General features: G+C 39.6%; 1 protein-coding gene and 1 pseudogene across 3 annotated transcripts in view; both read left to right on the top strand.

Annotated features, from left to right (window-relative positions):
- Positions 1–26,443, top strand: part of Elapor2 (endosome-lysosome associated apoptosis and autophagy regulator family member 2) — a 182,492-nt gene that overhangs the window by 118,133 nt on the left and 37,916 nt on the right. For all 3 annotated transcript variants that reach the window (XM_052722249.1, XM_052722251.1, XM_052722250.1), the window contains 9 exons: positions 1,143–1,229; positions 7,970–8,075; positions 8,868–9,020; positions 9,946–10,034; positions 15,616–15,796; positions 16,442–16,570; positions 23,183–23,273; positions 24,041–24,143; positions 25,967–26,104. In XM_052722249.1, coding sequence (XP_052578209.1) covers positions 1,143–1,229; positions 7,970–8,075; positions 8,868–9,020; positions 9,946–10,034; positions 15,616–15,796; positions 16,442–16,570; positions 23,183–23,273; positions 24,041–24,143; positions 25,967–26,104 — 1,077 coding nt within the window. The remainder of the gene's footprint in view (positions 1–1,142; positions 1,230–7,969; positions 8,076–8,867; positions 9,021–9,945; positions 10,035–15,615; positions 15,797–16,441; positions 16,571–23,182; positions 23,274–24,040; positions 24,144–25,966; positions 26,105–26,443) is intronic.
- Positions 1,246–3,196, top strand: LOC128100129 (eukaryotic translation initiation factor 5A-1-like; annotated as a pseudogene).

Genomic DNA, 26,443 nt, shown 5'->3' with positions numbered 1-26,443 from the left:
ATTGTCATGGTAAATGATTAATATTTGCTCCATTACAAAGGTTAGGAATTCGATTTTGTCCATAACCATTTAGCTACATATTTAGCTTATGTTCTGGGAAACTGAAAACCAAGGCACACTATTTGCTAATTTAAATTTTTACTGCTGTCAGTGAAATTTGCAGATCAATGTAGCTCTCACTCCTTACCAAAGAAGTTTCTTTTTGTATCAGATGGGCAGTTATAACCGGGATCCACAATTGGTGAAAATGCAGAGGATATGGACTTGGGGTGCCCATCTCCAGTCGATATATCCACAATGCAACCCCCCCCCTCCTCAGGCTCAGGGAATATTGCAGAAGAGGGGACAGGAAAGTCTTGAGAGCCCAAATTTCAGGACACCTGCTGTGAGATAGTGACATCAAGACCTGACAGAGAAGCTGTACCAATGAAATCTTAGCAGTATGGTGGCCTAAAAGAGACCCAAATAATGACCACACCAGTCAACATGCCAATGAGGGAAGGGGCGAGTCCATAAGCCCCCAGCCCTAGATGGAAATCTTTGTGCAATCAATGGTTGCTGAGTGAGGGAGAATCAGTTTCCTCCAGGGTGTAACCTCCTAATAGCTTAACCAGTTTCAAGTATTCATCCTTAACATGTGTTCACATGTGTAGTGTTGTTGACTCCATAAGTGTTTGTATATGTATAATAAATACAGAAGAGGTCAGGAACCCTGGAGTGGGTGGGGATGTGAGGGAGGGGCTTAAGGGAAAGAAGGAGGGTTGGAAATGATTTAAATACAGTATACTCATGTATGAAATTCTCAAAAAGAGAAAAATTTTAAATTGAATAGAATCAACTTTTAAACTCAGACTTGCATGGTGAATGTGAATTGTTAAAACACTTGGGTAAGCTGGACAGAGGCTTTGTAATGACTTTCTAGTGATAAGTATTCTCACTTTCCTTAATGGCCTGACATTTGGTTACAACAATGAGATGGTTTAGTCCGAACCACTCCCTCTTGGCATGTTTACTTGTTGGAGATTCCTTCGTTCATTGTTTAAAATGGGTTAAAGGGTGTTCTTGCAGCAAGTGCTGGGAACAGAAATGAATGACAGCCATTATTCTAAAAGCATTACCGAGCCCCTGTGTTTAACTCACAGATTCAGAATGACCAGTGCCAGGAGATGGATGCCACCACAGACAAGTGGGTGAAACTCACAGACAATGGAGAATGGGGCTCCCATTCTGTAAGTCTCTTTTCCTGTGTTTATTTGTTGACACCAATTCCATTCTTCTCCTTCCATTTCCCAACTATTTCTAAGCATTCATTCTAAGAAAATAAAAAGGATGACATGGTCTGCTACTTTAGATAAGTTCCATTTAGCAAAGAAATTGCTTTTATGTTTCCTAGGCTCACATTTAAAGTTTTAAATTATTTTTCTGTTTTCCCCCTTCCTTAGAATGTTTTGCTATTCCTCTCTCATCCCAGCTTTTTTCCCTTAAATTAAGTGGGACTCAACAACTTAGAAAGCTATTTTAAACTGATACAAAATGTTACTAAGTTCGATTATGCAACTTTACAAATGTGCCTGCCACGTGTGATAGACCAGTATCCGGTCATTGGAAAGATCATGAATTGCCTTCATTCCACGGTCTCGGTGGTGGTTTTAGGAAGTCATTTTTCAGGTTTGCTTTTTGTGCCCTTTGCAGTCTCTATCATTGCATAGACCTGATTGTCACAAAATCTACCCACTTTTGGAGTGCCAACCCACTTTCTATGTATTTGCTATCCGTGGGTCAAAATTCTACCCTCTCTGGTCACATAGTGTCTACCCAACACCTCTCTAAATGATTGAATCTGAGATGCTCAGATGACATGTGTTAGTACATCTTTGATTATTGTGACACTGTTCTTTTGGAGTAAGGCATGGCTTTAAAACCTGGCTCTGTATTTCCATAGACGACTTGGTGGCTGTTCTTTCTTTCATGTCAGAAATGAGAACAGTTGCTTTGCAGGCTTTTTCATGCTGAGGAGCTGGTGAGTTGGAATTGAAGCCTCTTAAAATGGCAGATGCTTTGGACTTCGAGACAGGACATGCAGGGGCCTCAGCCACCTTCCCAATGCAGTCTGGCTCAGCATTATGTAAGAATGGTTTTGTGGTGCTCAAAGGCCGGCCATGTAAGATCATTGAGATGTCTACTTCAAAGACTGGCAAGCATGGCCATGCCAAGGTCCACCTGGTTGGTATTGACATTTTTGCTGGGAAGAAATAGGAAGATATCTGCCCGTCAACTCATAATATGGATGCCCCCAACATTAAAAGGAATGATTTCCAGCTGATTGGCATCCAGGATGGGTACCTATCCCTGCTCCAGGACAGTGGGGAGGTAGGAGAGGACCTTCGTCTGTCTGAGGGAGACCTTGGCAAAGAGACTGAGCAGAAGTATGACTGTGGAGAAGAGATCCTGATCACGGTGCTGTCTGCCCTGACAGAGGAGGCAGCTGCTGCAGCCAAGGCCATGGCAGAACAACTGGCTTTCAAGGTGGCAGTGGTGGCAGCAGTGATCCTTGAGCCTACAGAGCTCCCCTCCCCCAGCCGGGTTCCACTCTGGCTGGGCCTTGGCTGTATTCCTATACAATTTATTTGACGTTTTATTTTGATTTTCCTCACTCCTTCAAACTGTCTGGGAGACTCTGCTCTTCACCTAGCTCCCTTGGCCAGGAATGAGGGAACCATGGCCTTGGTGAAGCTACTACCTGCCTCTTCCCTCACAGCCCTGGTGGGGGGAAGGGAACTGGGTATTGCTTGTGGTTTAGGCCCCCTACCTCTCCTTTTTTTCTTTTTTATTCAATTTGGAATCAGAAAGCTGTGGATTCTGGCAAATGGTCTTGTGCCCTTTATCCCACTCTCCCTGTCTGGTCCCCTGTTCTCCATAGTCCTTCACCCCCAAGCACCACTTGCACAGACTGGGGACCAGCCCCCTTCCCTGCCTGTGTCTCTTCCCCAAGCCCCTTTAGCGGTGGTGAGAAGGGCAGGGGGGAAGCAGACATGATCCCTCCTCAGTCATCTGGGAGGGCCTTGCCCCCATGGGCTTCACCCTTTCCTGCGGCTCTCTCCCTGACACATTTGTTAAAAATCAAACCTGAATAAAACCACAAGTTTAATATGAAGCAAAAAAAAGGAAGAAATGAGAACAGTTGTTCCGTATCAAATGAGATGATAGCAGAAATGGCCCAGATGGAGCCTCCAGTGTGAAGCCTGAGTTCGGTTTCCATCACTGTCATCCTAGTCTTTGTGGTTATAGAAATGCCTCATCCTCAACTCCACACAATGTAGACTTGCAGGCAGATTTTTCATCTCTCTGCTCGAAAGTAATATCAGTACCACTCAAGGTCAATTCTCCTCAAGACCGAGTTGATGGGGCTTTGGCAGCCAGTGTGCTGTCTTCATCACTGAAGACTTAATGCAAGAGGAATGTGCTGAATGCACTAGTTCTCCACATCTCTTCCAGGATGTTGGGGTAGGGCAGATTTTAATGTTGTATAGCTTGAATTTCATCAGCCAGGGTGCATAGAGGAATAAAGGCATCAAACGAGAAAGCAAAGACCTCCTAACTATGGATCAGCAAGAAATTGATTAGAAAATTAGTCTGATTTATATGAAGACAATGTCTCAGTGGCAAAGGAAGCAAATGTGAGTGTCATTAAATTTCTCAAGTTAGAGTTAGATCAAGCTACCTGTAGAACAGCACATTTTCTCTTTTTCCTGTCACACTGTGGCTCACTGACTAGTTTTTTTTTTTTTTTTTTTTTTTTTTGGTTTTTCAAGACAGGGTTTCTCTGTGTAGCTTTGCACCTTTTCCTGGATCTTGCTCTGTAGACCAGGCTGGCCTCGAACTCACAGAGATCCGCCTGCCTCTGCCTCCCGAGTGCTGGGATTAAAGGCGTGCGCCACTACCGCCCGGCCTATGAATAGTTTTTAAAAGCTACAAAGCTATGTAACCCATTTTCTGCCACTGAATAAAATACCCAAAGTTGGATACTTTCTAAATTTAAAAGGTTTATTCAATTCCATTTTGGAGGTTTAAGGTGACAGTACCTACCTCTTCCCAGCTCTGGGGAAGATGGTGTCAGATGGCAGGAATGTGACCAAGGGTGCTCAATGGTGAAGCCGGAAAGTCGGACAGGTGGAGACTGTGCCGAGACCCAGGCTTGCTCCTTTGCTACAGTCAGTCACGAGGGAACTAACTGCACGAGACCAGCTCTAGCCTCGTCAGAAGGCAATGTTCTCAGTGACCTAACTACATCCCATAGTCTCTCCTCACAGAAGTTCACTACTGCCACACTTGGGGACCAGGCTTCCCACACACGGATCTCTAGGAAGCACACACGCCATATCCAGGCCACAGCAGAAATAAGCACTATGCTGACTTTCTTCTTCTTACAACCCAGAGATGGACCTTAAGAATAACATTACTGTCAAAGGAGATGCTTGGGCTCAGATTCGTTTACTCTGTATGATAGAGCCCTTCTGTGTATAAGCCACAACTCTGAAGTTTAAAAACAAGTTTATCTTTTTAGACTTAGTTTCTTCCTTAGTATATTTGTGGATTGTCAGAATGCCAGACTGTTTGATTTTTTTTTTAATTTTTATTTTGCAATACAATTCAGTTCTACATATCAGCCACAGATTCCCTTGTTCTCCCCCCTCTGGCCCCTCTCACCTTCCCCCCAGCCCACCCCCCATTCCCACCTTCTCCAGGGCAAAGCCTCCCCCGAGGACTGAGATCAACCTGGTAGACTCAGTCCAGGTAGGTCCAGTCCCCTCCTCCCAGGCTGAGCCAAGCAATCCTGCATAAGCCCCAGGTTTCAAACAGCCGACTCATGCAATGAGCACAGGACCTGGTCCCACTGCCTGGATGCCTCCCAAACAGATCAAGCCAATCAACTGTCTCACCTATTCAGAGGGCCTGATCCAGTGGGGACCCCTCAGCCATTGGTTCATAGTTCATGTGTTTCCATTCGTTTGGCTATTTGTCCCTGTGCTTTATCCAACCTTGGTCTCAACAATTCTCACTCATATAAACCCTCCTCATTCTCGCTAGTTGGACTCGCAGAGATCTCTGCATCCAGATCCCTCAGTCGTTGGATGGGGTTTCTAGCACGATAATTAGGGTGTTTGGCCATCCTATCACCAGAGTAGGTCCGTTCGGGCTGTCTCTCGACCATTGCCAGCAGTCTGTTGTGAGGGTATCTTTGTGGATTTCTGTGGGCCTCTCTAGCACTTTGCTTCTTCCTATTCTCATGTGGTCTTCATTTACCATGGTCTCCTATTCTTTGTTCTCCCTCTCTGTTGTTGATCCAGCTGGGATCTCCCGCTCCCCCAAGCTCTCTTTCCCTCAACCCTTACCCTTCATTACCCCCACTCATGTCCAGGCTGTTCATGTAGATCTCTTCCATTTCTCCGTCATTGGGCAATCCCCGTGTCTTTCTTGGGGACCTGTTTTCCAGGTAGCCTCCCTGGTGATGTGAGTAGCAGTCCAGTCATCCTTGTTCCACATCTAATATCCTCTTATGAGTGAGTACATACCATGTTTGTCTTTCTGAGTCTGGGTTACCTCACTCAGGATGATTTTTTCTAGATCCATCCGTTTGTCTGCAAACCTCATGATGTCATTGTTTTTCTCTGCTGAGTAGTATTCCATTGTGTATATGTACCACATTTTATTTATCCATTTTTCAGTTGAAGGGCATCTAGGTTGTTTCCATGTTCTGGCTATTACAAACAATGCTGATATGAACATAGCTGAACAAGTGCTCTTGTGGTATGATTGAGCATTCCTTGGGTATATGCCCAAGAGTGGTATAGCTGGATCTTGGGGGAGATGTATTCCCAATTTTCTAAGAAAGCGCCATATTGATTTCCATAGTGGTTGTACAAGCTTGCATTCCCACCAGCAGTGGAGGAGAGTCCCCCTAGCTCCACATCCTCTCCAGCATAGGGTGTCTTCGGTGTTTTTGATCTTAGCCATTCTGACAGGCGTAAGATGGTATCTCAGAGTTGTTTTGATTTGCATTTCCCTGATGATTAGGGATGCTGAGCAATTCCTTAAATGTCTTTCAGCCATTTGAGTTTCCTCTTTTGAGAATTCTCTGTTTAGTTCTATAGCCCATTTCTTAATTGGACTGTTGGGCATTTTGATGTCTAAGGATACAACAAAGAAAGAGAACTGCAGACCGATCTCCCTCATGAACATTGATGCAAAAATACTCAATAAAATATTGGCAAACAGACTCCAAGAACACATCAAAACAATTATCCACCATGATCAAGTAGGCTTCATTCCAGGGATGCAAGGGTGGTTCAACATACGAAAGTCCATCAATGTAATACACCATATAAACAAACTCAAAGAAAAAAACCACATGATCATCTCACTAGATGTAGAAAAGGCATTTGACAAAATCCAACACCCCTTCATGATAAAGGTCTTGGAGCAATCAGGAATACAGGGAACATACCTAAACATAAAAAAGGCAATTTACAGCAATCCAACAGCCAACATCAAATTAAATGGAGAGAAACTCAAAGTGATTCCACTAAAATCAGGAATGAGGCAAGGCTGTCTGCTCTCCCCATACTTATTCAATATAGTATTTGAAGTTCTAGCCAGAGCAATAAGACTACATAAGGAGATTAAGGAGATACAAATTGGAAAGGAAGAAGTCAAGCTTTCCCTATTTGCAGATGACATGATAGTATACTTGAGCGACCCCAAAGATTCCACAAAGGAACTGATACAGCTTATAAACACCTTCAGCAACATAGCAGGATACAAGATCAACTAAAAAAAAAATCAGTAGCCCTCCTATATACTATGGACAAAGAAGTGGAGAAGGAAATCAGAGATACATCACCCTTTACTATAGCCACAAATGACATAAAATACCTTGGGGTAACACTAACCAAGCAAGTGAAGGACCTATATGACAAGAACTTTAAGTCCCTGAAAAAAGAAATTGAAGAAGATGTCAGAAAATGGAAAGATCTCCCATGCTCATGGATAGGCAGGACTAACATAGTAAAAATGGCAATCTTACCAAAAGCAATCTATAGATTCAATGCAATCCCCATCAAAATACCAACACAATTCTTCACAGACCTGGAAAGAATAATACTCAACTTCATATGGAAAAACAAAAAACCCAAAAGAATCCTGTACAATAACACAACCTCTGGAGGCATCACGATCCCTGACTTCAAGCTCTACTATAGAGCTACAGTAATAAAAACAGCTTGGTACTGGCACAAAAACCGACATGTGGACCAATGGAATCGAATTGAAGACCCTGACATTCATCCGCACACCTATGAACATATGATTTTTGACAAAGAAGCCAAAAGTGCACAATGGAAAAAAGAAAGCATCTTCAATGGTGCTAGCATAACTGGATATCAACATGTAGAAGGCTGCAAATAGATCCATATCTGTCACCGTGCACAAAACTTAAGTCCAAGTGGATCAAGGACCTCAACATAAATCCAGCTACTCTGAACCTGCTAAAAGAGAAAGTAGGAAGTAGTCTTGAACGCATTGGCATAGGAGATCACTTCCTAAATATAACACCAGTAGCACAGACACTGAGAGAAACAATCAATCAATGGGACCTCTTGAAACTGAGAAGCTTTTGTAGAGCAAAGGATACGGTCAACAAGGCAAAGCGACAGCCTACAGAATGGGAAAAGATCTTCACCAACCCCACATCTGACAGAGGACTGATATCCAGAATATATAAGGAACTGTTTGATTTTTAATTTTAAAACAACTTCATTATATCTTAGGCTGGAATTAAGAGTATTTAAGTTTTTAAATTCTATTTTACTGGTGATTATAGAAAGGATTAAAAGAGGGGATAAGGGGGTAGTGTCTGCCTGTGGTTGGAAGTAGCTTGTCCGACCCGAGTGTCTTGCGCTTCTTTCTGTAGGTGATGCTGAAATCAGGCACCAACATTCTGTACTGGAGAACGACAGGCATCCTCATGGGCTCTAAGGCCGTCAAGCCCGTGCTAGTAAAAAATATCACCATCGAAGGTATTTCAAAGCTCTGAGCCGCGGGACTCACTCGTCCAATTTTATTGCTAAAATGTTTATTGGAGTGTTGGTTTAACTGACTCAAGGGTTTATAATACAGACACAAATTAATGTCAGACCTCATACAAGTCTAAAAACCTTAGTTTTATATCCACCAAATTGATTAATCAGTTTTTTTCTTTTTCTTCCTACCCTCAAACTGGATTATTTAATCAGTGTAAAGCAGTAAACACAATGATAATTTTCAGGTTTTTTAAAAAAATAAAATGAAAGTGTATTTGTATACAAGACCCATTACTCATTAGAGATATGTAAATTATGCCAGATAATCTCATCATTGTTATATTCATAAAAATAATAAGAGTCTGGCTGTTTTCTAAGCCTCTTGTGCCTTTCTGAGCAGATGGGTCATTTCTAGCCCAGCTGAGGCACCAATAAACACTGCCATGGTTCATGCTCAGGTGAAGTGCGTTGAGTTGCAGCAGCAATTCCCCTTTAGTAAAGATTGGGATGTTTTGCTGCATCCTAGGAACAGGCACATAGGGACGTTACCTCATTAGTCACTGGGACACCTACTGGACAAAGCTGGGAGTACAAACCACTACACAGCCATTTCCAGGGTCTTTCCTGCTTGCTCCTACACTGCATCTGTCTTTGTTCTAGGTAAATAAAGAATCTAGGCTCACATTACTGTTAGCATCTCTCTCTTCTGTGCAGAAGCAGCAAGTAAGTGCTGATGTGTTCACCGGACTGGGTGCTCCCTCCCAAGCCCTGTTTTTCCTTCCCACACAGGCGTGGCGTACACCTCAGAGTGCTTCCCATGTAAGCCAGGCACTTTCAGCAACAAACCGGGCTCATTTAACTGCCAAGTGTGCCCCAGAAACACCTATTCTGAGAAGGGAGCCAAAGAGTGCATACGGTGTAAGGAGGACTCCCAGTTTTCAGGTAAGGCTAATTGACCATTTTTATTCTTCTCTTTCCATGCTCATGTTGGCCCAGTGTACTTCACATGGCAGAATAAGTGTGGTAGCAGTGATGGACCACAGGCCGATGCGACGAAATGAATTCATGCTGCATAGGGACAGCATGACACACTAGTGCCCTTTTCTGAATGACTTTCTCCCTTTGTCTATGATTTTCCTTTATTCCACACTCCAGAGATAATTGGTCCAGATGTGTTTGCATCAGTCTAGCCAACTGTTTGCTTCCATTATTTGTTACCATAGAGACTGTAGAGAGGTACTTAGAAGTTTTTAATTTGTTCCAGATTTCCAGTGTTCAGTGATAATATAGGAAAAATCTAATATTGTCTGGAAACAGCTGCCCTGATGCAGATGTATCATAGAAATACTTATCCTCCCTCTGGGGAAGATAAAAATACAAACATATAGCTAGGTGATAGTGGCATATGCCTTTAATACCCGGGATGGCCAGGGCTATGTAGAGAAACCTGCTCTTGGAAACGCAAAACAAACAAACAAACAAACAAAAACCAAATCTTGGCCGGGTGGTGGTGGCGCACACCTTTAATACCAGCACTCGGGAGGCAGAGACAGGCAGATCTCTGTGAGTTCGAGGCCAGCCTGCTCTACAGAGCGAGATCCAGGACAGGCACCAAAACTACACAGAGAAAAACCAAACCAAACCAAACTAAAACAAACCAGCAAACAAAAACAACAACAAAAAACCCCAAATCTTTATTTGCTTAAGGCTTGGATAATTCTTCCTAAGCTACTCTGTACAGTGATTTTTTTTTTTTTTACATGTTAGCTTCCATTTGTGTTTTGATGTTCATTTTTTTTCTTAAGGTCACAAAGGAATTGGTCCATTTCTGAAGTGATTTCTCTCTGTGTGTGTGTGTGTGTTGCAGAGGAAGGAGCCAGTGAGTGTGTGGATCGCCCACCCTGCACTACCAAAGACTATTTCCAGATCCACACCCCATGTGATGAAGAAGGAAAGGTATCAGCCATGTTTTACTCATCCCATGTTTATCAAACTCTTTCCTGGTATAAGCACACTCTGGTTGTCTGTTACCCGTGTGTGCAGATAGTACAGAAGAAATCTACGAATTTAGATGTTGCAACTTGCCTTTGCTTTGACCTCCCAACTAGTTCTGCAGACAAGATTGCTCTTAAGCTTTCACTTTTTTAGTTTTTAAAAGAACATAGATATTGCTACCTACTTCATAAAGTTTCTATGGGAAGACATAAGATACTCAAAAAAGATTTCCAGCCCAGGGCCTGGCATGTGGTGAGTGCTCCACACATTATTACCATCTTTTTAAAAAGACTATATTCTTTCAGAGGTCAGAAGATCAAGAAGAGCACTGCTTGAAATGTGTGCTATGTAGCTTCTATTGCACTGCAAGAACTCAGAATGCTTATCAGAAGAGCTATGCAGCCATACACTAATTCAATTATGCCAGACTACTGTGTAATCAAATTTACAAACCACAAAGTGATTACCATATGAACAACATTTAGCTGGAGGAAAATGCACAGATGAACTTTGCAGTTGACCTGTCATTCTTTGAATTTAAAAAATCAGCTGTATTAGCCGTGTCAGTGAGAAGCTTAGGGTGACATGGCCTCTGTGAAGTGTCCTTCAGATATGCTTGCATCCTGAAACAGGGCATTTAGTTTTTGGAGATATCAACAAATACTATTTTCCTTTCCTAATTTTGCATCTGTGGATGCTAATCAGTACTTTTTATATTTATGTGAATATGAAACTTCCTTTATGCCTTTAAATACTTTGAAAGAATATTACATTGAGTGATTTAGAGTAAATACATAACTAATTTGAAGTGATTAGTGGAAAGTTTTAATAAGAAATATAACTATTATTTTTAATATCAATGCTAACACAAACTAACAGCATTAGCTGATAAGGGATTGCAGAGCAAGGCTGACCATGGCCTGCAATAATGCCATGTGAGGCTAGCTCTGTTTAGAAAATACACAAGGAGGCCACTAAAACGGAATGAGAAGTATTGGGTATAATACCTTTAAAGTCAACTTTCCTTAGTTAAACTTGCCTTACTAATAAAAGTAAAATTTAGTTTATTCTATGTAATGATAATGAATTCAATACTACTGCATAAATGAATGAGATCTAGTAATGATTCACTTTATCTAACAACATGAAAACATATAAAAACTGTATTTATTACATTACTGAGTGCTCTGTTATATTAATGAATATAATGCCAGTGGCCAGTATGACAGTATCAGGTTGACCTGGCCTAATAGAATTAAGGCCATGCATATTTTAAATATTGTTTAGAACATACACAGATACACACACTTGCAAGCATGATGTATGTATACATATATATGAACTGTGTTTTTCATATGTCAGAGAATTTCTGAACATGTTCTTCATATAGAAGAAAATAATGTACCCATGTTTTATAAATTCAATGTATTGTTTGTTTCATTCTTCTTTTTCTTTCTTTCTTTTTTTTTTTTTTGACAAAATCTCCCTATGTAGCTTTGACTGGTCTAGAACTCGGTGTAGACCAGGCTGACCTTGGACTCCCCAAGATCCACTTTTAAAGTTTCACATAGATCCATAAGGACATCTTAACTCTTTATGTTAAAACTTCTCTGTTGAGAGGGTTTGGGTTTCATAAAAATATCTCATGTTTGCATCTCACTTTCCAAAGAATAAGTTGATTGTTGGTGTCTCACCTGCGCTGTGAGCCATCTGGTTCTAAGGATCATTAATATTAATTAGTATCTTTTCCCATCAGCTGCACTTGGGAGCATATGTCTCTGTAGAAAGATAGAGAAGCAGTTTGTCATGTGTGGCAGGAAGGTTTGTAATGAAACTTGAATCATGGAGGATTTGTTTTTTTTTTTTCTTCTTTGTAGCTTTGGCACCTTCCCTGGAACTCACTCTGTAGCCCAGGCTGGCCTCGAACTCACAGAGATCCGCCTGCCTCTGCCTCCCGCGTGCTAGGATTAAAGGCATGCGCCACCATCGCCCGAATCATGGAGGATTTGTGACTTGATTTCTCCATGTTAAAATATTTAAGGATTAAAATATATTTTTTATTTTTTAAAAATCTTCTTTGGTTACTTTGGAAGCAAATGGTTATTTGGCTTCCCAAATCTCCTTGCATATTTTATTGTTTTTATTCTCATCAGATTAATCCTTCTTTAATGGTGCTGTGTGCATCTCTTGGGTAAGTTGTTTAATGGATCTAATCTGGGGCTGGGGAGAGAGCTTAGTTAGTGGAGAACGTGAGTTCAGTCCCCAACACCCATGTGTGAAGCCTGGCCTGGTGGCCTGTGTTTACAATGGGACATAAAGACAGATCCCCAGGACTGGATGGCCAACCAGCAGCCTAGCCTTATTGTTGAGATCTGGGTCAGTGAGAGAGCTTGTCTCAAAAAAAAAAAAAAGTTAGATAGAGCCAGAAGAATGATGCCCAAGGTTGTTGTTTGGCCTGCACACACACACACACACACACACACACACACACACACACACACACACACACACACACACACCACATACCACACATACAATACACTATACACACATACACAGACACGCCACACATACACCAAACACCACATACACACAGACACACACACACACACACACACACGTACCACACTCTTGCACAGACATACACATACAGCACACACATAGACACAAAACACACACACAACACACTACATACACACACATACCACACCACACATACATCATACTACACACACCACACATACACCAAACACTACATACACACACACACACACACACAACACATATACATACACCACACTCTTACACACAGACATACACATACAGCACATACACACATACCACACACGCATACATATACCACACTCACACACACATACATATACACAAAACACAAACACACACCACACACATACACACACCACACAACACACTCATATACACACATACACACACACCACATACCCCCCCCCACACACACACATCTAATTTGGAGTGTTTCCTTGGTCACAAACTTGGGGAGAGTAAAACGCTTGTCCTGAAGAGGTTGGGAAGATTCTTCAATGTTGCATGACATCTCTGTTCTTGTGTAGGAACAAAAATTCCCCTAAATGTAGCAGTCATCCGTTTTTATTAATGAGTCAGGAAATTAATGAATTTATTAGGATTTAAAATTTGCTTTTTATACTTGTTAAACTGGAAACTTAAAGTCTGTGTCTCTACTATAATGATTCTTTGTTTATATTCTCTGAATTTTCTGCTACCTTTTTTGAAGGGAGTTGAGAGTCTTTTATGGATATAGTATTTAATTTGATTTTTTTTTTTAGCTACTTAGGAAGACTTAGCTGGAACAGCCACTGTTTTGCAGATGGTAACACAGGCAGAGGGATAAAGTAGCACATTAAATCGTATCATAACATGAACCATAAAATGAATGTGGAAAAGGGAGCTATAAAGAGAAAATAATACTATTTATCATTCTTTTGAGGCATCTATGCTTAAAGCATTTTCCTTAGCATCCTTCTTCATACAAGATAATGCATCTTCCACGAGCATGTTCAAGGAGACCACTTGAGTGTTGTCAAGGCTCACTGTGCTTGGTTCTTACTGACTAGAAACAGTGGTGGAGTACTGCCTGTAGTTCCATTCTCTAGTTCAATAGACTTCCTACTACAGAAGTTGTTGTAAAGGACAACCAATACTTTCAAAAGTTTATTGGATGAAAGAAACCGTCATTGTCTCTTCTAAAATATTCTATGTAGTTATGGTATTGATTTACTGTTCTGTTTGTGCTAGACCACCTCCTTCTATCCCTCAGTGTTCATCTTCCGCTTTTGCTTTAGAACAGCTAACCCATTCGGTATTCTGGTTTCAATGTGAGAGTAGCCAGGTGTGGGCAGTTTTTTGGGCATAGCTGTTACCACTATTTTTTGTGTTGTTTTGTGTGGACGAGGATAACAAAGGCGTTTAACTGATGACATGCATCAAGAGCAGAGGGTGCATTTGTCTTGAAGCTCAGAGCACATGGAGAAGGATTAGAAACTTCTGGAGACAATAGTTTAGCTACAGCTCTTGTTACTGAAAAAGGCTCAAAATTACTGGTGTTTATGAATTATTATGAGCGCACATGAAGTTTAGTCTATTCTTTTTGAAAAGTGACATTTTCTTTGATGATGACTGTGTGTAAAGTAGGGTAGGAAAGGCTGTGGCTGGAGGAAAGAAAGAGCAGTGACGGTCACAGATAAGCAAGAAGGGCTGGGGAGATGGCTCAGGCTCAGCTCACAACCAAAAGTATAAACAATCGAGACCAAGTCAGTGTATTGAAGCTGTTGGCTACCCAGTGAAGTAAATGGGTACAAGGGCAGCAGTTGTTTACACTTGCCTTTTATTTTTGAGATTATAAATTCATTACATCATTCCTCTCTTCCCTTTCTTCTCTCCAAATCCTCTCAAATACCCTTCCTTGCTCTCTTTCAAATTTGTGGCCTCTTTTCTTTTCATTGTTTGTTGTTACATGCATACATATGTATGTGTAGACATATGTATTTCTGGACATGACATGCTCGGTCTGTAAAATGTTACTCTTATATGTGTGTTCAGGGGTGACCATTTAGTAGTAGTTTACATTTTAAAGAGGGACTCATGATAAGGAGCATGCCATCTGTATCGTAAGGGTATTTATGACTTAGGTTAAAAACTTTTGATATATATATGCATATATATATATAAATATATATATATATATATATAATAAAACTTTTGCAATGTAACAGTCATTTCCGGGGACTAGGGAGATGGCTCACTTGGTAAAGTGCTCGCCACACAAGCATGAGAACCCAAGTTTGGTTGTCCAGAACTCACATTAAAAAAAAAAAAAGTTGAGTATAGGAATCCACTCTTGTAATCTCAGAACTGAGGAGGAAGAGACAGGGGGGCACCTGGGGATGGCTGGCCAGCCAGCCTAGCTCAATCTATAAGCTTCAGGTTCAGTGAGAGGCTTGATCTCAAAAAATAACCTGGGTGGGGGTTAGACTTAGAGAGATGGCTCATCGGGTAAAAGCACTTACCACTAAGCTTGCTGACTTGAGTTCAGTCCTCCAGACCCACAATGTGGAAGCAAAGAGTCAATTCCTGCAAGTTTTGTTATGACCTCCACATGTGTGCAATGGCATGTGGGTGTGCGCAGCAAAAGGTGGACAGCAATTAAGAACGACATCAGATGTTGACCTTAGATCTTAATATGCTCATACACACACACACACACACACACACACACACACACACACACACACACACACACACACACACACACACACGATGATTATTTTCCTATCTAATTTTTTTTTCTCCTTGCTGTGTTAGTGAAAGTGTCCTCTTTTTCTCTCCCATTGTCACTGTTTTGGATTTTCTCAACCCCTCCTCTGTTCTCCCACTGATTGTGTTTTTTTAGTTTGTCAGTTAGCATCTTTGTTGTAAGGATGTTGCATGATTTGCTTTTAGTTTTAATTTTAAAAACTCTTTTTTTTTTTTTTTTTTTCTTCAGACACAGATAATGTATAAGTGGATAGAGCCGAAAATCTGCAGGGAGGACCTCATGGATGCTATCAGGCTGCCCCCTTCTGGAGAGAAGAAGGATTGTCCCCCCTGCAACCCAGGATTCTATAACAACGGATCTTCTTCATGCCATCCCTGCCCTCCCGGGACATTTTCAGACGGAACAAAGGGTAGGGTGTCTATCATGAACTGCGCTTTTAGAAAATAATATTAATAGACTTCTGATCTTGTTTTCAATTGATTTTCTGGAGCAGTCTTTAGAAGATACATTTCTTATTTCATTGGGAGGAAGAAGAGTTGAAAAATACTGATAATGGGACTGTGAGATCGTGATTTATTTACCATCTAATGAGAATTGTCCTACTGGCATTTTGTATATGTGAGACAGTCTCCTTTAAAAATAGTATATTTAATTATTCTTTGAAAAATGACCCTATTTTATTAGTTAACTGTTGATAATAAGGATGAGCATTCATTTGCCTGTGTGTGTGTATGTGTGTGTGTGTGTGTGTAAACATACAATGAAACACTATGCAAACAAACCCACCAAATATATACACATGCTTTGGTACTCTACAAAACCACCAAATACATACACATGTGTTGGTACTCTTCAAAACCACCAAATACATACACATGCCTTGGTACTCTGTCTAGAAACATTTTCCAGTTCATGTTTGAAGATGTTCCCAAGGGAATTGGTGGTATAACATCCTTCCCTCACATTTCTCATAATTATGGTTTAGAGGCACTTGGCACAGAGAGACCTGTCCAGATGTGGTCTAATGTGATGGTTGTTCACCCATCTTCTGCAGAATGCAAGCCGTGTCCAGCAGGAACAGAGCCAGCACTTGGGTTTGAGTATAAATGGTGGAATGTCCTTCCTGCCAACATGAAGACTTCCTGCTTCAATGTTGGGAATTCCAAGTGTGATGGAATGAATGGTGAGTTTGGACTCTACCTTAGCTGTTGTGGCGGCAAAAACACCATTTGTGTTCAGACTTAGCTTTTTAAAAATACCAGGCACGTTTGTGAGGAAGTTTGTCTTCCTTGGCTGTGTGTCCATCCTAGCCCTTACATAAAAGCCAAGCAACCAGTCAGATGGCCTTCCTAAAGTAGAAAAACTACAGTACTTCTCTCCTTCCCATGGCCTCACTTTCTTTAGTTCCAGCTTTGTATAGTCAATAACAGTATGTAAATATCAAGTAGAAAATTCCAGAAACCAATTTTTAAATAGCAAACTGTTCTAAGTACCTAATGAAACCTCCTTCCGTTTTTTTTCTTCCCAGCTATGATGTGCATTATCCCTTTGTCTGATTTCATCTGCTTCCTGTCCATCAGTGACTTAGTAGCATCTTGGTGTTTAGACCCAGTGCTCATGGTTCACAATATCTGTTCAAATGACTCCTAATAATAATCTCAAACCCTAAGTAACATGCCAAACAGAATCTATCAAAGCTGCCATCACTGGCTCACTCCCTAATCCTGCCCTCCCCCTCCCACCCTTCCAGCTGAAAATGCGAAAGTTCTTAACTTAGTAAAGAAAGAACAGACATTGTTTGCTGAACTTGCTAAAAATCTATGGTAAGACAAAGCTTTTAGCCATTAAACTGCGAAAAAGGAAAAATCACATCCCTGCGGGCATTGCTCTCACACCTCAAATGGCAGGAATCGAATGGCAGCATGTGGTAAGTGCTAAGATAGAAAAGGTATTAAATAGTAGGACTTGCTGTGTTCACTGTGGGGGTCTCAGAGTTTATCTCCCGAGGATAGATGTGTGCATGGGGGTTGGAAGGTGGACAGGCTGCTATATAAATCTTGCATTTTATGTAGTCACTTTTGAAGTGGATATTGAAGCTCACATTTAAAGTCACAAATACCAGAAGAGATGTAGCAAGGAAAGTAACAGCATCTACATCTTCTACTCCCTTCAAGAGTGGTATGTAGGCAGAGTTTTCATGGGGACCACAAGCTCCAAAATAAATGCACTGAGGCTTATATTATTTACAAATCCTCAGCTGATAGCTCAGTCTTATTACTAACTAGCGCTTACAACTTAAATTAATCCCATTTTCCTTATTTATGCTTTACCATGTGATAGTACTTTTATTAGCATGGCACATTCATCTCCTGCTCCCTCTGCATTTGGCTGCCGACTCCTCTCCCTACCCTTCTTCCTCCCAGCATTCTCCTAGTCTGGCTGTCCTGCCTAACCTTATTTTGTTCAGCTATTGGCCAGTCGTCTTCTTTATTAAACCAATGGCAGCGGCATATATTCACATAGTGTAAAGGAATATTCCACAGCAGTCATTGGTTGCTTTAATCTGGTTCAGCTCTGTGCCCTGGTAAAAAGTTAAAGATTTCTGTTTCCTATGAAGCCTGTGATTGTTTTCACAAGAAGCAGTTGAATCCCACTCACTGAAAACTTACAAATGTGGCAGAGTTCTTTCAATAATACTTGTTGGTTGTATTCATTTTGAAATCTGACACTCGCAGTAGGTATTCTAAACAACAAGACTTAATAATGAAATCCATCCTTTAACTTTATCACCTCGCTGTCATTTTTATCATCTTACTTTCTCCATATTATATTTGATCATTGTACCTAGGTCTATATACACAATTTTAAAATTACATGTTTTAAATTAATAGCTCCCCAGAACTGACTTGGGACATAGGAGATGAGATGTTCACATGAGTACAGAGATCAACAGAAAAAATAGTCTTTAATAATTTTGAGCCAATAGATGAGTGAAAGTGTAGCTGGAATTTTCTTGGTCCTGCCTGGCCCATGGTAAGGACAAATCTCTCTTACCTGCCAGTCCCGCAGCTGCTCAGATCCAACCAAGTCAACACACAGAGACTTATATTGCTTACAAACTGTATGGCTGTGGTAGAGTTCTTGCTAACTGTTCTTATATCTTAAAACAACTCATTTCTATTAATCTATAAGTTGCCACATGACTTGTGGCTTACCGGTATCTTTTACATGTTGCTTGTCATGACGGCGTCTGTCAGCGTCTTTCTGCCTCAGCCTTCCACTTCCCAGAATTCTCCTCTCTCCTTGTCCCACTTATACTTCCTGCCTGGCTACTGGCCAATCAATGTTTTATTTATTAACCCATCAGAGCAACACATTTAACATACAGAACATCCCACAGCACTTCCCCTTTTCTTTTTTTCAAAAAGGAAGGTTTTAACTTTCACATAGTAAAATTACAGAAAACAAAACAATTATCAAGCAAGAATTATACTTACACTGTTTAGTCTATTTATAATATCTAGTCTATTTGTACTTTGCAAAATTAAAGAAGATATCCTAACTATCCTATATTTATGAGTCTAAGGTTTCATATCTAATTTATCTTTTATCACATATAAGGAAAATTGTATCTAGCTTCAACTACATCAAAGACCTCAGAAGGATATACTATTACCTGAAAAATGGGAGAAGTACACAAGCAACTTTTGAGAGTCTTCCAACAGTAGACAGAGACAACTGGCAGCCTAGACAGTCATCCAAAGTTCTTTTGTAAATTTGGGGCATCTGTCTTTAGCCCACAGGCCTAGAGTCTCTCAGTCACTTCTCTCTGTGTCCTGTAGAATGTCTGGCAGTTTCCTCTGAGAGGCAGGAACCTGAAGGACTGTTTTGTCAGGCAAAGTTCAGTGGTCACCTTCCCATGGGTCCTGCATGTCCACTCGATCAAGCAGTCCAGGCAAGAATAGTTTCTTGCCCAAATGGCTATTTTTGCCAAGGTAAAGATAAACTCAGCATAATATAGAGTGTCTTCAATGTCCATCCTTCTCTCTGAAGAAAATCCAGTGCGGCCAGGAGCAGACATGTCTCACTGTCCAAAAAGTCTAAATTTTTAAAACATTTTAAATGCCATATTCTGTAAGTCTTTGAAGTGTTTGAAGATTACCTACCTAATTGAATTATATCTATATATACCTAGAAAACTTAACATGACTATAAGTTTGACTATCATAGAAGACTAGTTGTTCTATTACAATTTAAATGAGTTGTATAAACATAATACCTTAAACAAGAATAAAAATACACATACAGTATAACAAAATTAAGTTTAAACTTGTATCAATAAACTAAAATCCATAGCAATGTAAAACATTTTAAACAAGTTGTTCTTTAAAAGTAGGCTCATTAATCTACCCTTTCATCCTATCATATCTAAACTGTCCCCTTTTCTTCTTTAGAAAGAGATTGCATTTATAATCAACCTGCTTTAAATAAAAATATTGTTCTTTTTCTCTGTCCCACACCAGAGGGCTCTTCTGATATGGGACACAAGAATCTCTCAACCTTTTTTTTTCTTTTAGAAATATGCTTGGGTTTAGAGAAGGAGTGAGCCAATTCCATCTCCAAAGCCAGCTTGGTATATTTGGGAATTTGGGCGTAGCTTCTCTTACTACTTCTTGCTGGAGGGGGGGCGCTGTATTTTATGGGGACACAAAGAAAATTTTAGGATTATGGAGTAGTCCATGAAGGTGTATCATCTGAGCCCAGTTGCCTTGAAACTGTTCTGGATGTTGGATCATCTGGGCCATGTGTCATCAGAGACCTTTTCAGGGTCTTGGCTGGTCAAACCTGATGTATCTTAATCGGGAACAAGTCCATAGCCTCTGGCTTTCTGTGGAAACAAAAGCAGAGCCTCCGTTCCAAAGCAACATATCCTTATATCCAAATTTTGAAGTCAAGGTATCTTTAAAATATATATATATATATATATATATATATATATATATATATATTGGTTTAACTCATCTGCCTTTACAATCAAATATCTCTCTGCAGTTAAAAATATCAAAGACAACATAATCCAGATTCTCTGTGTAATATCCATCTTTATGTGGCTTGTGTAGAGAACAGGAAGGTGGAGAGGAGGAGATGCCAGCCTGCCATCCAGGGAGCATCATATAAAGGCTCGAAAAACCAAAAAAAAGGCAGCAGGTAAAGCCACGGAACACGTGGCAACATATAGATTAACAGAAATGGGCTGAGTATAATAGTAAGAGCTAGACAATGTTAGGCCTGTGCTAATGGCCGAGCAGTTTAAATAATATTAGTGTCTGTATGTTTATTTTTTAAGTGGGCAATGGGACTGCCAGGACTTGGTGGGACCCAGAGAGAAAAACTCCAGCTACATGAAAGTCCAAGACCTGATGTACATTAAATGCAAAATATTCCTTATTGCTCAATAATACCACTTTTAGGAATTTATCCCCTGAGAGAAGAGGAAACACTATAGTAGTTACCTCTCTATAAGAGTTGATATTCCTTAGGTGTGTCCTATGATTGCATTTCAAGTCAGGAATTTAAGATCAATTAGGAAAATAAGACTGGGAAAACGCGAGTATTGAGTGAATCCACAGAAGGACTAGTACATGTGTGTGCTTACTCACTAGAAGAGATATCAGCAACTTCTATAGAAGACTCACTCTTACACCAATACTTTACTCACTACCAATTTACTCACAATCTGTAAAGAAAAAGAAAAATACAAAGATAAAAAGCAGTGTGTAACTTTGTGATCTAGAGTCTCTGTGCCATTCTTGTAATAAACAGCACACAACAGGGTCAGGTGGAATGTCATGGGGCAGCTTGGCTAAGGAGGGTGTCACCCTCCTGGCTGGAGAGTTACAGCGCGTGTGTTCAGACTGAGTTGGATGAGTGGTTGGAGAGTTTTCATATTCCTGAGGTCTGAATTTGACAAAGTTGCATGTTAGGGATGAAGAGCAAATTTTTGCATGTTGGATTTGTGCCTGTGAGAAATTAAAAGTTGGAGACAATTTGATTGTTCGTGAATGGATTCATTGGGCATCATGTATAAAAACACAAATGGAAATAATCTCACTTTCCAGAAATAGAATAATGTTTACCAACATAAGGTAGCTCAATTGAATAAAATATTATGTGCATAATCATTATACTGAAACAGTATTCTGAAAAAATTTGAAAATACATTTCCAGAATTTTTAATTTTTGTTTTCTTCTGACTCAGTAATGCTATTTCTTGGGATCTATACCAATACAACCATGTGATATGAAGAAGGAAGTTGCATGCAAGGATGTTAATTTTAATGTTGCCTATATGAATGAAAAGCAGGAGAAAGCAAATTTTCAACAATGGGGATATACTTAGATAAAATTAGATGTAAAATGATTTATATTGGAGAAATGTTTGTGATATGACTATAAAAAAATCGAAGATAATGGTAAGTAAAAAAAAAAACTATATATCTTGGTCAGGACAGACCAAAATGAGGGAAGTTGGTGGACTCTGCATTGGGCAATATTGAAACATTGTGCAGCATTTGTTTCTACTTGAAGCATAGTAACTCCTGCACACAATCCACTTGCTGCTGCCGCTTCCTTGGCCTTCTCTCACATTCTGTACTTCTTCATGGTATTCATAGGTTTGAAGAGGTGTCCTTAGAAATATAACCACAGTCTGCCCTCTCTTGGCATTCGCTTGCTCTGCAGGGGGTACCTTGGTCCTCCTTATCATTGTCACGGAGTTATTGTCTAAACCTAAGTTCTTCTTCTATTATTACCCAAACTCTCATCTTACTGGGCCACAGGGTTTCATGGTTACTCAGCTCTTAGAATTAAAAGTTGATAACTACCTTTCTTTGTTTTCAGTCATGAGAACCTTTAGGCAGCAGAATTATCAACATTTCTCTAATAGATGAAAACACATTATTTTATTATGTTTTAGTAGTGTGTATTCAACATGCTAATTTACTTTAAATTATTGTATTTAAAAATTGCCAAGCTGCCAAGCTGGTACTGGTATGAATGCCTGTACTACATCTCTTGAAGTAGTAATTTGGAGATGTATCAATGCTAAGTATTGCCCTTAGATAGTAAGCTTGCTTCATGCTATATGTGGATTTATAACTTTTACTCATTTTAAAGTGGTTGTCTTGGCTTATGGTATGTTGGTTGGTTCTGTGCAGAGGACATGCCTCATGTGACTTCTTGTGCACAGACCTATAACCTCACAGTGTTGGCATCTGTTATCATGTGTATGCTTCACATTTCCTACTCCTCAGGAGGGAGGCCTATCTACTATTCCATGTATGCTATACTTATTGACATTTAGTAAAAGTTAAATTGTGAAACAAAATGCAGTAAACTGGAAAGAACTCCTGACCCTAAATCTTTAGTAATTTGAAGTTTTTGTTTTCCATTGGCTGTCAACAGAGTGGGAAGGTGTCTATTCCAACACAAAGTATCCATTTTAGTGTGTCAGAGTAGATAAATGCCACCTGTTTCAGTTTGGAAAATCATGCTTCATTGAGAAAACTGTCACCTTGTCTCACATTGAATAACTTGTATACAAAGTAGTACAGTCAGAATGTCTTTGTGGGTATCTAGAAGTGAACTTTTGTATCCAGTCTACAATTGATATTTAAAAATATGACATTTTCTGGAGTATTTCTAACTTTGAGCTTAATATGTATTGGTCTTATTTTAACAATTTTGTTATTAATTAATGAAATTTTACTAATAAAATGTCTTTTATCATTTTCAGGTTGGGAGGTAGCTGGAGATCACATCCAGAGTGGAGCTGGAGGCTCTGACAATGACTACCTCATCTTAACCTTGCACATCCCAGGATTTAAGTAAGGGGTGCTGGTCCTTTCTATGGGAATCTTCACTTCCTCTATAGAAATAGCAGAGTAGGACTTGTTATATGGAGTGTTTTTGTTATCAAATAAAGAACAGTGTGTCAGAGAATGATATATGATATTTAGGCATCTTTAGAACTGGTCACTAATAATTTATAAATGCCAGTCATGTCTGTTCCTTAGATAAAACTGAAATGTTTTAACAGCATTACAACCAAACCTGTAATAAACATAATTCGTTGATCCTTAACAGAGAAGACTTAGTCAAAGTCATTCATTTGCAGGAGTGCTAACAAGTGCCAACACTGAGAGGTGATAGGTCTGTGCACAAGAAGTCACATGAGACATGTCCTCTGCCCAGGGACAACCAACATATCATAAGTTAAGACAACCACTTTAAAATGAGTAAAAGTGATAAATCCACAACATTTGCTATTGTGTCGTTTAATTGTCTATTATTTTTCTCAACTCTATTTGTGAGTTAGTATGTTACACATTTATTTATGTCTTTGCTTTAGTCCCACATATTGAGATTTCCCAGTGTGAGTCTCTTCCTTCCTTTAGAAGCAGGAGAGTCAAGCATATCATGATGGGTATGGACACACAGACTGAGAAAGGGAGGGTCTGTGCTTCCTCAAGAAGCAGTAGATTAGTTAACAAACAAGCTGGATTTTCAGTTTAGTGAGAACACATGATTTAATTTTATTTCAAACTGCATTCAGCATCTATTATTGATATTGCAATTTCGGTCTGTCATGTAGACCACCAACATCTATGACTGGAGCTACAGGTTCTGAGCTAGGAAGAATAACATTTGTCTTTGAGACCCTCTGCTCAGCTGACTGTGTTCTGTACTTCATGGTGGTAAGTGATTGAAGGCAGATTTTAACATTTATTATTCTCTTTCAAGTTTGAATTTATTTATATAAGTTGGGATAAAAACCATTTTTCTTGCCTTTCTGAGAACTTTCTAAAATATTTTTTAAATACCTAAAGAAATGACTAAGAATTGTACAGTAAGGTTCACCAAGTGTTCATTCCTCATGGTACGGGATCTAACCTTGTTATCCAGATGTCCCATCCTCCCAAGGGTACCACCATGCCAAGCTTACATGTTATAAATCATTGCAGAGATATGGCTTAGAGAAGAGTTTGATAGCTTCTTTTAGTCTTTATGTGATTCGTTTTCTCATAGTAGTTGTAAGTTATCAAATTAAATCACAAATAATATGATATCAAATAACCTTTTACAATGTAAAGTTACATTATTTATAGTAAGGTAATACATTTATTTCCTATAACCACAACAATGTTTAATGAAACACCATCTATATGTTATGAACTTGATTTTATAAATGGCAAGTATGATAATTTGGTTATTTGGTAATAAGGTTTCTGTAATACATGGAAATCATTTTTCCATATTGTTATCTATGGTGTGAACCCAAGATGTATCACCTGTTGGCATATTTGTTGCTTCATAATACCTTTGATCCTTATGTCCATATTATAGAAAGAGACAGATTTTGAAGCCATGCCAACCTATCTCCACCACCCCAAATAACTAATGGAAATGAGCTATTTATGAGGAATTCTACAGGAAAGCTTACAACTTCAGACTTTACCTTCATTTTCAACTTAAATAAATTATATGGTTATATTAGTCATTGAATTTCTTTCAAGGCATGTTAATGGTGGCATGTTGGTGGGGATAGCTCAAATCTGCATGATTGTTTTCTGAAAATTAGCTAAGAAAATCAGAAGTAAAATAGTTTATAAATGAAACTTCACAGACCTCAGATACAATTCAGAGAATATTTAACAAGCATGGGATGACACTGGTTAGCCTTCACTCAGATGAACCTGCAGCAAGTACACATCGGGGTTAGACTCCCTCAAGGAAGAAGGCACAAATGGGAATGTAGTTGGTTATTTTTGCTCTTTTAGGGGGCCTGCCACCCAGCTCCCAAGTGAATAAACACAGAAGCTTATTCTTAATTATAAATGCCCGGCCTTAGCTTGGCTTGTTTCTTGTCAGTTTTCCTTAACTTTAAATTATCCCATCTACCTTTTGCCTCTGCACTTTTACCTTTTTCTACTTCTATAAATCTTACTCTTATTCCATGGCTTGCTGTTTAGCTGGGTGGCTAGCCCCAACATTCACCTCTCCTTGTTCTCTTGCTCTTTCTTCTCCTTTCAGATTTCTCCTTCTATGTATTCTATCTCCTGCCATCCCCGCCTATCCTTCCTCCTGCCTTGCTATTGGGTGTTCAGTTCTTTATTAGACCATCGGGTTTAGACAGGCAAAGTAACACAGCTTCACAGAGTAAAACAAATGTAACATAAACAAAAGTCGCTCATCTTTAAATAATATTCTACAACATGGGAAGCTTTATATTTAGTGTGGATGATCCTAGATGTTTTCCATGAGGAGTCTGAGGAACTCTCTCTTCTAAGAAATGTTTTCCAAGTGTGTGTCTTAAACATACTGTGATTTTAGATTTCTTTCTCATCTTGTTGACAGTATGCTTGTGGGAGTTGTGTGGTTAAAACAGGTAGTGTGTAATAGAAACAGTCATGAATCCTACACAGCTTTCTCCAAATAAAAGTACATATTTGTAATGGATGTGTATTTGTGCTAGTACTGAGTTTATGCTTTGTTTGTAAATATTTCCATACTGTTTTAGGATATAAATAGAAAAAGTACCAATGTGGTGGAATCATGGGGAGGAACCAAAGAAAAGCAAGCATATACCCACATCATCTTCAAGAATGCAACATTTACATTTACGTGGGCATTCCAGAGAACTAATCAAGGTCAAGATGTAAGTTCCAACCATTTTATTACTCTTCAACCCCCCATTGGGTGTGATCATTATTCCAAGCATATTGATCTCTTCTGGAGACACTGAAAGTTGTAAATGGAAGCATCATGTGCTTCATACATGGCATTATGAGATAAGAAAAGGCATGTGTAGTCTACATAAGTCGATATGAGCTCCATTGAGGTCATCAGAAACTGTGTGCAGGTGAGCTGCATTCTCTATGCAAATACACTCTGACCTGTATACAGGGGACTATAAATCCTTTAAAGGTACAATACAAACCCTTTGTAAGTGCACTGTGGGTGGTAAACTTGCATCAAGAGCTTCATATAGGGCATT

This window comes from Peromyscus californicus, unplaced genomic scaffold (assembly GCF_007827085.1).
Source record: "Peromyscus californicus insignis strain IS unplaced genomic scaffold, ASM782708v3 Scaffold_6__1_contigs__length_162567912, whole genome shotgun sequence".
In the NCBI taxonomy this organism is placed as follows: Eukaryota; Metazoa; Chordata; class Mammalia; order Rodentia; family Cricetidae; genus Peromyscus; species Peromyscus californicus.
Note: the sequence above shows the minus strand (reverse complement) of the source record. Positions and strands in the feature narration are given on the sequence as shown.